This window comes from Emydura macquarii, unplaced genomic scaffold, assembly GCF_026122565.2.
Source record: "Emydura macquarii macquarii isolate MOO-44397 ecotype Brisbane River unplaced genomic scaffold, CSIRO-AGI_Emac_v2 contig_1551, whole genome shotgun sequence".
Lineage (NCBI taxonomy): Eukaryota > Metazoa > Chordata > Testudines > Chelidae > Emydura > Emydura macquarii.
Window position 1 is genome coordinate 8096349 of NW_027131688.1, and position 16493 is coordinate 8112841.

The 16493-nt window shown below is 49.9% G+C and overlaps 1 protein-coding gene across 2 annotated transcripts in view; it reads right to left on the minus strand.

Moving 5' to 3' along the window:
• TXNDC16 (thioredoxin domain containing 16) overlaps positions 1 to 16493 on the minus strand; it is a 60295-nt gene that overhangs the window by 34671 nt on the left and 9131 nt on the right. For both annotated transcript variants that reach the window (XM_067554769.1, XM_067554770.1), the window contains exons 3-10: positions 16266 to 16348; positions 12369 to 12442; positions 10657 to 10731; positions 10214 to 10335; positions 9839 to 9929; positions 6818 to 6974; positions 5607 to 5773; positions 4380 to 4440 (exon numbers count right to left, since the gene is read on the minus strand). In XM_067554769.1, the coding sequence (XP_067410870.1) occupies positions 4380 to 4440; positions 5607 to 5773; positions 6818 to 6974; positions 9839 to 9929; positions 10214 to 10335; positions 10657 to 10731; positions 12369 to 12442; positions 16266 to 16348 (830 nt within the window). The remainder of the gene's footprint in view (positions 1 to 4379; positions 4441 to 5606; positions 5774 to 6817; positions 6975 to 9838; positions 9930 to 10213; positions 10336 to 10656; positions 10732 to 12368; positions 12443 to 16265; positions 16349 to 16493) is intronic.

The window sequence follows — 16493 nt, forward strand, 5'->3', positions numbered from 1 at the left end:
ATGTCTAAGGCAATCTCATGATCCCCATCCAGCTACTATCTTGTAAACACACTTTTTCTTCAAAACAACCCCGTGAGACGAGGCAGGGCAGGGTTATTGCCCCCATTTTACAGGTGGGGAACTCGGGTGCCGAGAAGATACGTGACTTGGCCACGATCACAGAGGAAATCTGTGGCAGGGCAGGGACTTGCTGGCTGAGTACGGAGGATTAGGCCGCCCTAATTGAAGGGGGAATGGCGCCAGCTGAGAGAGCCTGCAGGGACTGGGCTAAGGAGGAGCAGCTGTGAGGCTCGTTAGGCAGGCCCCATAAAGGCTGGCAGGAAGGGGCTGACTAGAGGATTACCAAAGGGAGGTGGTAGGAGCAGTGGCCAGAAGGGGTGAGGGGTCCGCCTGAAAAGGAAGAATCCCAGGTGGAGGGGAGCTGCCCTGCACTGGTGGCTGAGACTGGGCGGCCCCTGGCCTGGGACTGTATCTGTAAATAGTTAGTGGTGGGAAGAAAAGCCTGTAAACGCAGAACACAACTGGCAACACGCAGCTGCACCTGCATGTGGTTTGTGGGAGAAGAAGCCCGGAGCAGCTCGGGGGAAAGCACACAGCCCTTTACGCCTAGCCACCAGATGATCTTTCTTCTGTGATGAAATTTTGAACGAACCTGAGCCCTGTTCCTGCCCCCGCAGTTCCAGCTGGGCTCCCACAGAGGTGAGGGGTCAGACTTCAGGATCAGGTCCTTTCTGAGCAAGGAGCTGCCGTCAGCTTTTGAGATGAGCTCCCACAGATGAGTTTTACTTTTACACAACAGAATTTCACTCCACACCACTATTTGTTCTCAGAAAAACGTCTCTTACTGGACTGGATTCCACGTGGTCTCCCACTACTTCCTTGCTGTCTAATTAGGTACTCATCTGGCCTGGAGCCCCCTCGCATCGGAGCTGCTCATGATCATTTTATCCTCACATCAGCCCTGAGAGATAGGGAAACATCCTCCCCCACCGTACAGCTGGGAGACTGGGGCAAAGAGCAGATTAAGGAGATGTCTACACTGGTCAAAAACCTGTGGCACCCCGTCTCGGAGCCTGGTCAGCTGACTTGGGCCAGATGTGGGTCTTTTACTGATGTATAGATGTACCCCCGATAGATGTACCCTCTGTCAACCAAACCTGACCATTTCATCTCCATCTGGCAACCTCTCACAAATTACCTTCTGGAGGAAATCAGAGCTTTGCTGAAGAAAGGAATTCTGGGTGTAACTGGATTGTGATTACATGAAACCAGAAGAGCAAACAGTGCTGATTTGTATTCTCATTTCCTCCTGGTTAACCTTTCTTTCCCTTGTTTCTGTGGCTATGGGCTCATAAGCCTAGACGGCTGCTTTCACCTTCTGTCTGTAAGAGACCGACCCGTGCCGTCAAAGGCGTATCTGATGTAACGTCAACAAAATGGATTTAAAAGGAAATTCCTTACACAGTAAGTTGCACAACAGAAATACAGTGAACAAACTCAAGGCTCATCCTATTGTCTCAGACAGCGGACACGGAGCAAGTGTGCAACTAGCCTGACAAGTGGAAAACCCAAGGATGAGGTTACATTAAGGTCCAATCCCGCGTGCTTTGCACACACATTGAAGAAGTTCAGTTTATTCATTCCAGCGTGCGTTACTGTGCATTTGTCAACACTGAACTTCATCCAGCATCCCAACTGCCTGTTCCCCAGCGGGAGCAGGTCCCACTGAAGTTTGTTATGGTCTTATCTAGTCTTGACCAACCGAAATAACTTTGAATTCATCCCTTTTCTCTGTAATCAATATATTAAAGAATGCCAGTCCTAACCCAGAAGCCTTGGTCACGGTGAAAATGGACTGTTTACTCCTCCTCTTTGCTTTCTGCCTCTTGCCAGTTTCAGAGCCATGGCAGTACTTTACCTCTCACCGCACCACCACGTAAGTTTCCTTATTAGCCTCTTTGGAGGTATCTTGTCAAAGGCCTCTGTAAAGTCCAAATCCTTGGCGGCTTCAGGGGTCTTAAGTGGTTTGTGGGCCTCGTGCTGGTTTTCTGCAGGGCTGGATTTCATCCCATGTGTTTGGCCCCCAAAACTTACATGAACAGAAGTCTGGGAAGGACTGCCCGAGTTATCGACTCCAGGCCCAGCTATTGCGGAAGCCCAGCCTATCGTCACCTTCACAAATGTATCAAGCTCCATCTTAAAACCAGTTCACTTTCTTGCCCCCCGACTTCTTATGGGGAGGCCGTTCCAGAACCTCACTCCTCTGACAGTTGGAAACCCTCTTCTCATTTCCAGCCTGAGTTTACTCACTGCCAGTTTATCCTCATTTGTCTTTGTCTCAGCGTTGCCCTTCACCTTAACTAGCTCTTCTCCTTCCCTGGTGTGGGCCCCCCCCGAGGACTTTCCACAGCGCAATCAGACCCCCTCCTTCTCACCCCGCCTTCTGCCAGCCAACCAAGCCCAACTCTTTCAGTCTCCCCCCATAAGAGCGGCTCTCCATTCCCCTGCCCTGCACCTGGACTGGTCTGAATTCATCTCTCGTGAATACAGGCTGACCAGAACGGTACACAGCATTCCAGGGGTCTCACCGGGGACTGTGGTGTGTGTGTCGGGGGCTGTTTACTGAGCACCCCTTCAAGGCTGGGGGTCAGGCTGGTGGCACCCAGTCCCTTTTAGCCCCCCACACATGGATGACGACACCCCTCCTCCCCCCGCCTGGGGCTCCTTTAATAACAAAAGCAGTTCTTAGCAATCCTCAGGGTGCCAAAATAAAGTCCCGCACCACACGGCAGGCCCTGCTTCGCTCTGGAGCGAGCTCCCTCTCCCAGCCAGAGCTCTGCTTCTGTCCCCGACTCCTCTCTCAGCCTGTCTTCCCAGCCGGCGCTCAGCCATATCACTCCGAACTGCTAGGCCCAAATTCCATTGGGGTTTCACCAGAGGATCCTCCTGCTCCCTTGGCCTCACAGTCTTCATGGCAGGCATTCTTCACACTCTCTCAACAACTTTCCTAAACGCCCCTGTGATGGGGTGGCCTCCGTGCTCCCCTGGGGCCGAGCGCTTTTTACTGGGGCAGGACACAAAATGGCCGCCCGGGACTCCCACCAGTCTCAAGATGGCGGCCGTCTCTCTACGGACCGGTCTTCCCGCAGGTCTTCGCAGGCCGAGTATTGTCCTTGGGACCTTGGGGTCTAGGGTTTGGGGGATAGGGGGTGTCCGAGCCCGCCCTCTCCTTCGGACACCAGCCCAGAGTCCCTGGCTGACAGCAGTGGGTGGCTGCTGCTCTAAGGAAAACTAGAAGTCTTTTCTCTGGGCTGCTTCCCTACCCGGGACCCCGTCGGGGCTAAGTGGCCCCTCTGCTTTCTTCTGGCTGCTGCCACTCACGGTTCTCCTTCTCCTTCTCCTTCTCCAAACTCCAAAACTCCTTCTTCTCCAAACTCCAAAGTTCCTGCTCCTTCTCCAAACTTCCTGCTCCTTCTCCAAACTCCCAGAGCACCCTGCCTGGCTGGCAGGGAGCTCATATCTGCTCCCTGGCAGTACTTAATGGGAACCAGCTGGCTCTGGCCTCAGCTGACCTTAATTGATCCCAGCTGGCTCTGGCCTCAACTGACCCTGATCAGCCTGGAGGGAGCCTTGGGCAGCTGCTAGGGGAACAGGGCTTTGAGCATTCTTGGGCTAACGTAGCGCCCTTCTACCACCCTCCGGTAGCCCCTGTCACACCCCCCAGACCCACTTCACTGCATCCTCCTGCTGCTCTTTATAAAGCCATCACCACCCTGATCTCACCAGCCGGGACTCAGTCTGTCCGCAAAGTCGACCAGCCTCAGCTGCGGTGAGCGGTGAGCCACCCTGCGACAGCCTTGTACAACGCTTGCTTTCTCCTAACACAGCGGACAGTGTCTACACCTACAACACTGCAGCACTTCAGTGAAGACACTCCTACGCTGCCGGGAGAGCTTCTCCGATCGGCGTCGTTACTCCACCACCTCAAGAGGCGATAGCGGTGTCAGCGGGAGAAGCCGTCCCCTGGCCATAGCACTGTCTGCACCAGGGGTTAGGTCCGTATAACCGTGGCTATAACGGAACAACGGTGGATTTTTCACACCTCTGAGTGACACAGTTATACCAATGTTAGTTTACAGCATAGACCCGGCCAGAAGCTCAATCCCATAAGCAGCCCTACACAAATGATCCCAGGCCATTATAAATACATGCACATTGATAAGGGAAGAAATGTCAGCTTTACGCGCCCAAGGGGATTGTTAGAGAACAGCGAGGAACACAACTGTGAAAAGCACCTTGAACTTCTCCCATAAAGCGCCCCAGGTTCAGACGATCAGATGGAACGTGAAGCAATGGTGTAGTGAATAAACACAACTAACCTCTGTGGCCGTCTTGAGAGCTATGTTAAAGCGGAGAAGAACGTTCGAATCTACGGCGTCCCTTTCAAAATATAAATCGGATGTTAAACGGTGTCATGGATAAAGTCATATTCTCCCGAGTGCTGCCTAACTTGTGGGCACTGATGCTTCTCTAGCAACACCAGGGTCCTGCTGGAGTGTGGGACCAACCTGGTTTTGCCCACCCCCCTCCTCAGTTGCACTGACAGCTGCTCGGCCATACCCTGGATCCAAGCTGGTGTGTCTTGTATATTTCTTTCCAAGTAAAGCAGAGCAGCATTTGCATTCCAGCGGTGCTGTTCTAAAGGGGGTGGGTTTCAAAAGCCTGACTCTGCTCCCGCTGACGTCAGAATTAGGCTAATGGCTATTGAGGTTGCCGAGGCTGCATGGAGTCCCAGAGAGAGTTCCAGCAGGCATCAGAGAGGAGTCTGACGGATGACCAAAGCCAAACCCAGAAGGAAAGGCTCTGCTCAAAAGGCAACAGTGCAGCTTCTGAGAGTCGGTTTTTGCAAAGTGCATAGCCAACACCCTATTCCCCCTCCTCACAGAGTGCGAGCACGTTGCCACGAGATGCCTGAATTCAGAGTTACCAGGCTGCTAAAACACAGGGTCTGCTATGCGGCACCACACCCAGCTTACTGATAACAGATCACAAGCGGCAAACAGATCCTACTTGGAGTTCTGTCACGTAGGGGCCTGTGAATGGGCAGAGAGCCCAGCCCAGTCCAACACACACACCCTGGGTTAGCAGCCACAGCTCCTGTCCCTTCCTGGGTTTTCCTTTACTCATAATTTAAGAACAAAACATAACCCTTTGCCTGAGCTTCCTCCCAAACTGGCCATTTCTCCTTCTGGTGTTACCATGCAGCCCCACTGACGCAGAGAGAGGCTTGAACCCTTTTATACCCCTGGTCTGAAGCTAATGAGGTCGGCCTGGTCTGACTGCCAGGATGAGTCAGCAAATCAGCTCTGCATGCAGGGACCAATAACCTGACAGCCTGTCACAGGGCCCTCTTCGGTTCTAATTTACTCTTGTATAAATTCAGTGTAACTCCGCCGACGTCACTGCCGTTATTCTGAATGGATACTGGTGGAACGGAACAGAACGTGTAGCCCTTGTACGTCGGCCTGAATATGACACAACGTTATAAGCTGCCTTCAAGTGAAGGATTGCTTATAGGAGACGATGATATTATTGAGCGTAACTACCTTAACAAAAGGGCAACGCCTGCTTTCCCCAGCAGCTGCCATGCAACGAACTCCGCAGTTCTCTTATCAACGTCATAGGTCTCCTTCTGACTGAAGAGGAAAACCAGCGGCAGACCAAGCTGTAGGTGAACTGTTGAAACCTTTTCTGGATCTTCAGCCACTTCAGTCTAGAGAAGAGAAACAGTTAAATGAAGAAATATCTCCACAGTGAATGTGCTTAGATTTTAGCTAAATTATGCAAATTAGATCATTAGATAAGATCTTCGTTTATCCTAAACAAATAGGATCCAATCGCCCAGAAACCAGCATCTGGATCACTGTCATCTGAATATGCCTATTAGGGTTGATATTTAAATGAAAGAGCATCTTGTGCATTGAAATGATGACTATTTAGGCTGAGATTTTCATAGATTTTTAAGGCCAGAAGAGACCATTGTGATCATGTAGTCTGACCTCCTGCATATCCCAGACCACGGTCTTCTCTCAGTTGATTCCTGCTTCAAGAACAAGAGGTGTGGTTAAACTAGAGCAGATTTTTTAGGAAAAACTTCCAATCCAGATTTTAAAATGGTCAGTAATGAAAATCCACCACACCCCTTGGTCAGTTGCTGCAATGGTTAATTACCCTCCCAATTAAAAATCTGCACCTTATTATCTGTGACCACTGGTTTTAATAAAACCCCAGCATCCTAATCCCTACAGTGGCTTTGAAAATCCCACCAGGAATGAGCAGCATGACCTGGATTCCTTTTCCATATGTCCATGAGTCTCATTCTGACCCGTTTCTCCACTTCTCGCTCAGCGGAGGTGACTGAAATCTGTGGTTGCTCTGCACCAGATACCTTGCAGAGTCTCTGCCGGGTAACCCAAGGAAGTAAATTTACACATGCAGAGCATCTGCTCTTGAATGTCTGCAGGGACACAAACACCCTCTGCAGAGCTCTGAGGCCAGGACAGGAGTTCTTCCTCTTCCTGTCTCTTCCCCCTCTGGAGGATACTATTTCCTCTGCAGTACTCCCAACTAACAGACCAAAGCCCAGGGCTGCAATTCAGGCCACACTGAAATCAACAGGAGTTTTGCCATTGACTTCAGTGGGTTCAAGATTTCCCCCAGGTCTTGCGCACAGTGTTGCTCTGGGCTCCCTGCCCCCAGCTAGCCTCATGCGCCTTCATGCTGTGCAGATGGCAGTGGGTAGCATTTAAACCCATACCACGAGAGGTGCCGCCATCAGTTTGAGATGCGTGTGGATGTTCAGTGTGGTCAGTGACTGCGCCATGGGAGTCCTCCGACACGGCTGGGTCAGATCCGGGACCTGCTGACAATGGCAGAAGACGAGGCGCGCAGATAACGCGTTAGAATCTTCATGGCTAGAAGAGAAAACAAAAATACATTGAGATGGTGTTTGTCACAATTCAGGGCAACTGCCCCGGTCTCCCCTCAATGGTCCAGCCAGGTTTTTTGTAGGCATCACAGCAAAGAGATCCGGAGGCTACAAAGGTGACTTTCTGGATATTGACAAGGAGCGTCTCCCAAGCATAGGGGGCCGTTCTCTGGCCTGGGTTATATAGGAGATCTGCCACGATGCCCCACACGCTTGGGAGACGCTCCCTGTCAACATCCAGAAGGCGCCTCCGGTTTACGCCGGCTGAAGATCCTGTCCCAATAATGTATCTGTGCTTCTTTAACTGCTACATGTCCACACTTCCGTCCAGTCTAACCTGGGGGAGGTTTTCAGAGTGAGCCGGGCGCTGATCCCGTGTTTTCAAACACACACAGAAATATTATATTGTCTTAAAATTTGGGGCCACATCCTCGGCAGATGTAAACTGGTTCGGCTCCAGTGAAAGGAAAGGAGCTGCAGGAATTCACACCAGCAGAGGAGTGAGCTCTGCAATGGCTGAGCCGGGAGAGCCCCCAAAGAGCTGTCGGCGTCACTAGGGCGTACACACACCCCGTCACACTTCCTGCAGCTGGTGGGGCTAACGGTGCAGCTTTACTCCTAAAGGGAACTACGCCCCTTTCGAATTCAGCAGGCCTGCTTCCCTTCCGAGCCCTGTCCCAGAGCCCTCACTCCCTCCTTGCCCTGCGAGATCTGCAAGTCTGTGCCCTCAAAAGCGGAGAGGGGAATGGGGAGGCGATTGGTTCAGTGCCGTTGTTGCTATTGCATTAACCTGCAGCCGGATCGAGGGGCTCCCATCAGAGCCCACCTCCACCTGACTGAAGAGCCTTGTGAATTGTACCAAAAATTATCCTCTCAATCTGCAGCTTTAATGTTTGAAACAATAAGCAGGCTGGTGGGAGAGGATCACTGAGAGGGGAGCTGGCCCGGAGGACAAACTAGCACTGACCGGGGATTGTTTGCATCCCACAACTCAGCCAAGCTCTAGCTGGATTCCTTTTAAAGCAGCAAAACTACAGGCACTGCATCAGCTGAGATCGATACCGGCTCCTCAGGCTGAGGGGCCCCACCTGCGGGAAGAAAGGCAGGCCACATTCCAGACTCCCTTTTGTCAGGGGGCCCATGTATTTCACTGCTGATCGGGGACACAAATCCCTCCTGGAAACCTCTACAAGTTCCCATGTAGTGCAAGAAATGGGTGGCCTTAGCTCTGTTTTGGGAGAGTCCTGTGGAACCGGTGCTGTCCCCTGGCTCTGAAACCAACAAGAGACCAGAGGCGGGATCCTGGCCCCACTGAAATCAACGTGAAACTCCCACTGACTTCAGTGGGACCAGGATTTCACCCCATGGTTTTTACAGCTGGAAATCTGAGTAGAATCAGCATGTTAGAGAGACACCGAGCTTCCGTGGGAAGATTTGCAGCTGCAGGGTGGCCCCAGCACAGTTTTTCCGAGTTGCCAGTTTTCTGTTTTAAACCGTCCCACCTCCCCCTGGGGCTGTTGAGTAAATGACAGCCTTCGTATCTAAGGCTCTGGCATGGGACTCAGGAGAGCTGAGTCTCTGCCACAGACTCCCTGTGTAACCTTGGGCCAGTCACCTCTTCTCTCCGTGCCTTCCCCACTGTAACGCTCAATCCCCCTCAAAATCCTGGCGTCTGGTTCTGCTGGTCAAAATCCTGGCTTCTGGTTCTGCTGGCTTCTGGTGTAACTGACAGAGCCTCCAGTCCTCCCTGGCATGACTTTTGGGAGTTGCTGAACATTGTAAATTTGTGGGTTTAAAACATCAAGGACCCAGATTAGGAGGAAGAGACACAAGTCCTGAAAAACAACGCTTGGCTCTCAGACACCGGGATATCTGTGGGACTGGCAGTCAGAAAAACCACCTCTTTACTGGTGCAGTGACTTCATCTGCTAGGGAAATCAGTGAGAAGCTGCACATATGCCGTCCCAGATGGCTTGTACAGTCACTCTTCGGCGCACAGCTGCATTTTCAGTTCAACCTGAGGGCAAAGGCTCGTGCTAGTTCTACTGAAACTAACCTGGTTCACCTACTTGTGCTGCTCCAAGTGCGAACAGAATCTGCGACACTTACAGCAAGGACAGCCTGCTGACGGGGAGGCAAAGGGGGCAACTGCCCAGGGGTCCAGCGATTTTAAGAGGGCCCAGGCCATGGGCGGTGGGGTGAAAGCTTCCCTTCAGGGAGGCTAGTTCCCTGTCCTGCCTCTTCCGCCCGTGGCCCCGGCCCTCACAGTCCACCCTCGCTCTGCCCCACGCCCTGTCCCACTCGGCCCACTCACTGACACCGACCATCCCTCCCCACCACCCCACCTCCCCGCCTGGCTCCTCTCCTCTCTTCCACACCCTGCTTTCCTTGCTTGGCCTCCTCGCAGCCACGTCTCCCCTCCCCGCTCAGCCCCCCACCCCAGCCGACACTCGCCATGCGTCCCTCCGCCACTGCTTGCCATGTCCCCCGCTGCCACTCGCTACCTGAGGGAAGGGGGAGTGTGGAAGAGAGGAGCGGGACCGAGCAATGGGGGCGGGGCGTGGGATGCGACGGCGAGCAGGCTGTGCAGGGGCGGAGCCTGGGGCGGATTGTGGGCGGGGCCACGGGTGGAAGAGGCGGGGCAGGACTGTTCAGCCCTGGGACCCGGTTTCCGGTCGATGGCCTGAGCGAAGAGTTCTCCATGCGGCAAGAGGTCTCGTTCATTTCAACGGGTCTACTTCGGGAACACCCAAAACTTGGGTCTGCTGCACTTCTTCCCGCCTGGGACTGGGACCAACCCAACCGAACAAGCAGTGTGGAGGAGTTCCTTTCTCTGCGAGTTATACCCACCCCATGTTCTTCAACAGCGCCCCTTCTGTGGTTAAAACAAACTGGTGGGCAGTGCCATACACAAAAGCAGCTTCCATTACCGCTCTGTGCTCTGAAAAAAAACAAAAAATGTGTTCCAGTTAATACGTTCTTAGCCTACTCTCTCAGCCAGGCTAAATATGGTGGCCCAGATTTTCAGAACCGGTGTCAAGAAAAATACCTGCCTGGCTAATCTGTGTGCGTTTCAATATAACCTGCCTGGTGAAATGGATCGTTTTTAAAAAGAAGCCTAGATGTCTGGAGAGCGGGATCAGAAACGCAGTTCTGCACTATCTAATTAAAACAACCAGAAAAACCTCTCGGAAGGATGTTAAGATGGAAGGCTGATTTTAGTACCTGGCATTCCAACGGCTGGCACATACGCAAAGACGATATTTGATCTTCCCTTCAGAGAATTTTCTAGATTCTGAAGATCCACCAGTGTTGTAATATATTTTACTTCGTTAAAGAGGAGGGCACTGGGGAGACATAAAAATCTCATTTACAGCATTCTCCTTCACAAGGAACCAGAGAATTTGCACGTACAACTGCAGGCAAAAAGAAACAGAGCAGGTGCACCTCTGGCTACCTGCCTTAGGAAGCTGGAGATGCAACTGCTCCAGTATGCCCGTGATTCATTTTGCAGGCGCAGATTTTGCAGGGCTAACAAAGAGGCCAGGCTCTGCTTAGCTGAAAATACTCCTCAGAATGTACCGAGTTCATATTTAAGCAAAACTTCAGACAGCAAGTGAAAAGACAAAGCAAATGATTTCGCAGAGATGAATATTCGCTCTACTTACAACAGGACATTGGCTACAACGGCATTCACATCGAACAAGGCGTCAGTGGGAAATTCTCTGAGCAATACGTTACCTCTGGGAAAGACAACAAGCAACCAAATCATAAATCAACATCTAGAGGTTATTCATCCTTGTAGTTGCGTTTCCCATACCCTGATTATTTTTGTAGATTCTAAGAGCAGAAGGGACCATTCTGATCATCTCGTCAGACATTGCCCAAAATCCTCTTAAATGAGTTAAACCCTCTTAAATGAGTTAAACGGAAAGCATTTGTGCAAGGGATATGAACGTCAATGAGAGCTGGCCACCTAACTTTTACAGGAGGCTTCTACTCTAAAAATCTGGAAGAGACCCAGAACTAAATTATTTAGGAGCCCACTTTGCGTGAACCTAAGTGGGCTTTAGACCAGATCCTCTTTGTCAGGTATACAGTCTGATCAGTGGTGAGCAAATATAACCCATCCTTACTCAGAGGGGTTGCTCTGTCCCGCTTTAGGGGTGGCTGGGCCACACAGGGTAGAGCTGATTGGGAATTTTTCATCAATGTGTTTTTTCAATTGAAAATCCAGTTTCCACAAAATATTTTTGCCAAATATTTTTTGTTTTCCACCAGGAAAATCTAAATAAAATATTTCATTTTTGATCAGGTCAATAGTGCCTCATGGGAGCTGTAATCTGGGTGCCTCATGTCCCCATTCTCCTCCATGGGCCAGGCTCCCTGGCTGGACTACATTTCCCATGATGCACCACAGTCTGCCCTTGGGCTGAACCTCCATGGTGCATCATGGGAGTCATTTAACTAGGGTGCATCATGGGAGATGCAGTCCAGTGTTTTTTCCCCCATTATGAAATCCTGCAGTCTAGCAGACTTTTATCTCTGTTCCTTGTAACTTCAGCCTCCTTCTTTGCTAAAAGGAAACAAACGTGTTTGCTTATACACCAGTTCTTGGTGTAAAATGACTGCAGTTGGCTTGTATAAATATTTGCTTCCTCCAGAATAACACCAAGCATCTTATCTCCAACAAAGTCAAGAAAAAATCACATTAAATTCCCCCAGACACCTCTTATCAGGTCTAGCCCATGCCTCCCATTCCTGTCCAGTACTGTTACAAAGCAAACACCTCTCAGGGATGGTCTAGGTATACTTAATCCTGTCTGGGTGTGGGGGGATGGACCAGATGATCTTTTGAGGTCCCTTCCAGCCCTACATTTCTAGGATTCTATAAAAGCTGACTTCTTGACATAACTCCAGAGATACTGGGCCAAGTCCTTAGCCGGTGCATATTGACACAGCTCCACTGGAGACAATGGAACAACACTGGTTGAGGATCTGGTCCATTGTATTTTCCCCAATGATCCCGCAGTCCAAACATCAAGAAGGCAAGACTTGTGGTATCCACTCTAGCTATTCACTTAAGTCACGATTTTAAATTGAATCTTTCATGCTCTTTCATCATTGAAAGATAAAGGTTCCTCCCTGTACTTCCTAGATAATCTGAGAGGAATAGCTTGCCTGCTATTTATGGGCCTGATCTAAAGCGGGACTCTTTCCACTAGTTTCAAAGGGTCATGGCGGAAAGCGTCTCCTTCATTGCTACATCCTTCCTGCACCTGACACGTCAGGTTTCCTTAAAACGTTTCAACAGAGACGCCTTCAAAAACAATCCACAGTATTTTATTTAGTCACTAGCATGCAATAAAACTCCACTTACCGGAACAGGTATGCTTTCATTAAGGCATTTTCTTTCCCACAATATCTTGATACATCTTCTTCGAGACAATTAACCTGGGCATTTAAAACAAGTTGTTATAAATCCAGATGCACAGATACCTACAAATATATAAAGTTGGCAGCATTTTCTGGTCCACTGTACTAAAGAGAACTTTTAAAACCTACTGTATAGGCAAAAATGTAATTAAATGATAATGTTAATGGGATCCAGCGTTACGGTTAAGATATTACAAGCACAAAAGTCAAGAAATTCCAAGTCATGGTTCTCAAACAAACATCGTTTGGCTGCCTTGATTCAGTTTCACCCAGTTACTCCTATAATGAAATCAACCTATGTTTGATATCTATGTACTAATTTGTGTAGGAGAACATTTATGCCTTAATACATACAAAATGTGACCCAATTACAGCTGTTATGGGGGAATTAAAAATATTCCATTCTTGTCGGTGTAAAATTTCAGCGATGACACTACGTTGCCTGCTTATTGCCCTGGATTGAAAATAATGAATGATCACACACGAATATTCTCACACGCACAGTGTACAGCGATCATCTTCTCACACACACTCTGTGCATTCATTTGAATGCACAGTCACTGAAATAAACACTCCTGCGTGTGTTTTATTTACTGACAGGGAGCTAGACGACACCTTAAGATCAGAGCAAGAGGCACGACGCAAGCTCTCTTTCTCTCTCCAGGAGGAGCCCCGGAGACATGGAGCCTCAGACACACCTCACCACACACAGTTCCCTCCGTACTTCCCCACTGCTCTGGACAGGCTGGGAGGAGAGGGAGAAATCTGCTGCCAACCTATACCAGCAGTAAATGATTCATCGATTCCAAGGCCAGAAGGGATCATTGTGATCATCCAGTCTGACCTCCTGCACGGCACAGGTCAGAGAGCTTCCCAAAATAATTCCTAGAGCAGAGCTTCTAGAAAAACATCCAATCCTGAATTTAAAAGTGCCCATGATGGAGACTCCACCATGACCCTCAGTAAATTGTCCCGATGGTTAATTACTCTTGCTATTAAAAATATATGCCTTATTTCCAGTCGGAACTTGTCTAGCTTCAACTTCCAGCCACTGGATCGTGTTACATCTTTGACTGTGAAAATGAAAAGTCCGTTATCAAATATTTGTTCCCTATATAGGTACTTATAAACTGTGATGAAATCACCTCTTCACCTTCTCTTCCAGATTGAGCTCTGTCGAGTATATCACTATAAGGCATGTTTTCTAAGCCCTTTAATCATTCTCATGGCTCTCCTCAGAACCCTCTCCAATTTATCAACATCCTTCTTGAACGGTGGACACCAGGACTGGATGCAGTATTCCAGCTGTCATTGGTCCAGAGGCAAATACCAAGGTAAAATAACCTCTCTTCTCCTCCATGAGATTCCCCTGCTTGTGCATCCTAGGATTGCTTTAGCCCTTTTGGCTATAGCATCACACCAGGAGCTCATGTTCAGCTGATTATCCACCCCATCCCGCCAGATCTTTTTCAGAGTCACCGCTTCCCCGCAGTCTCCCAGTCTGTAAGGATGGCCTGCATTCTTCATTCCTACACGCATGCATTTACATTTAGCCACATTAAAATGCATATTACTTGCTTGCAACCAGTCCAGATCGCTCTGTATCAGCAACCTGTCCTCTTCATTGCTTCCCACTCTCCTCACCGGTGTGTCAGCTGCCAGCGTTTGTCACAGGCCTGGCTTTTTAAGGGAGCCAGATGCCCAGCCAACCTGTGACCAGCTCCATTGATGGGAATGAGCCAACCCAGGTCCACAGTTATGCCTGAGTAGCTGAAACAAAGTTGCAGCCACGCTGATCCCAGAATGAGAGAGACAAGGTGAGTGAGGGAATACCTTTAACTTCTACTTCTCTCACCAACAGAAGTTGATCCGATAAAAGATATTTCCTCACCCACCTTGCCTCTCTAAGTCGCTGGAAGACAGTTAGTTTTAGTAAGGAGCGTCTAGGCTGACTGAAAGGCTTCGGAGAGCTCAGATGGAAAAGCTCCTGAAGAGAAAGGAAGTTCTACAGGAGTGGAGCTACTAGGGCGCCTGGAGTAGGCAAAAGCTCCCCAGGCAGGGAGCCCTGGGATAGACCGTGAGCAAACAGGAGAAAGGCTCACTGCAGAGCTCTCCCGGGAGCCGAGGAACCCGAGTCCTGCAGCAGAAGAAGCTGCTGCTGGAACCTAGATACTTTTGGTTTGGCCCTTTTATCTGCACTCTGAGGTAAGAGATTTGAATCGTTGTACGAGTGCTCCTTTCTACAGTGCTGATGTGATGCGATTCCCCCCCCCCCCCCCCACGATAATTTGTTAAAATGTTAAATCATATAGGGCCAGGAACCAATCCCTGCAGGACCCCACTAGACACACACCTGCTTAATCATGATTCCTTCTTTATGATTACCTTTTGAGATCTATCAGTTAGCCAGTTTTTAATCCATTTAATGTGCGCCATGTTAGTTTTGTATCGTTCTAGTTTTTAAAATCAAAATGCCATGCAGAACCAAGTTAAACAAATGACAGAAGTCTCAATACACTACATCAACACTATTACTTTTATCCAGGCCCACCAACAGCAATTCCAGGCCCCAGAGCAGAACAGTCCCATCCCTCCTCTTCTGCCTGTGGTCATGCCCACAGTCCACCCCAGGTCCCATCCCCTCCGCTTGCTCATCGCCACATCCCTCACCTCCCTCCACTCGGTCCCCTTCTTCTCTTCCACACTCCCTCTTCCCCCAGGCGGCGAGCGGCAGCCGGAGGGGCTGAACAGGGTGAGGAGGGGATGTGACAAGCAGTGGCGGAGGGGAGCAAGCAGGGGAGAAGAGGAGAGACTTAAGCAGCGAGCAATGGCGGGGAGGCCAAGCAGGGGTGGGGTGGGCGATAGGAGTGACGTGGCCAGCAGCAAGCGGAGGGCCTGGAGTGGAGTATGGGCAGAGTTGTGGGAGGAAGAGGCCCAGGCCCTTTTAAATTGCCGGGTCCCTGGGTAATTGCTCCCTCTGTCCCCTCTTGCCCCCGCCCCCTGAGTGGGCCTGCTTTTATCAACCAAACGTGTCACTTCATCCAAGAACAGATCAGTTTCGTTTGACGGGACCTATTTTCTATTAACCCCATGTTGACTGGCACTAATTTTATTACCTTCCTTCAATGTCACCCCCTTGCACTAGCTCAGCTGTGCCGGAGTACTGAGGGGACCAAAGATGCTTTTTCATCTCCTCAGAGATCTTTTAAAAGGCTGAGGACACTTTCTTTAAGCTTCTCCCCAAAATATATGGGTTTAAAGCAAGTATGTGAAATTTCAGCCAAAAGGGCAACCTTTAGAAAGCTGAACCTGCCTCAGGATAAGGATTAAAGATTCAGCTGGCTAGAAAATGGTGGGTTTTTTCCACAGAAAATGTATTTTTTTCAGATGAAATTTGAATACCAAAAAGATTACAATTTGGAAATGCTTCTGTAGTGCCTCCCATTGTCCTCTGTAGGCTGGGTATCGGACTACGTCACCCATGATGCACCATGGCCTCCCCTACTGAAGAGAAGAGGTGCATCATGGGAGTCCCTGGCCATGCTCCATGCAGGTAGACCCCTGCACTCCCATGAATTTAATGGAGCTCCGTGTCTGGGGCTTTGCCAGCAGAGAGCCAATTGCAGAGTTGGACAGATGACAGCAGCACCTTCCCAACAGCATTGCTACTGCAGCCGTTTAGAGATCATTGTCTGTTGCGAACACATTAATACATCTGTTACGCGCAGAGCGATAGCATAACCACTGTCCCATGTGCCCCGGATCAGAATTACAGCTCCACCACGATACATTGAGGAGTCTACATTTCTCAGCTAGGAAAAAGAATGACATGTTAATTTACCTTCACGACTGAAATCCCATAGTCCTGGAGCGCTCCAGCTGAGTTCTCTATCTGTTCCAGAAACAGACGGGCACCTGGGGAAACTGAAACACCAATAAGAGCTGGTTTCTCTAGATCTTTGTGCCTCTTGTGTATCAGGTAGAGCAACTAGAAACAACCTAATGCCGCCTAATCTCTCTGGACCAGGCTGAGTTACCCTCACTCACTCACTGATTTAAGCGGGGCTAC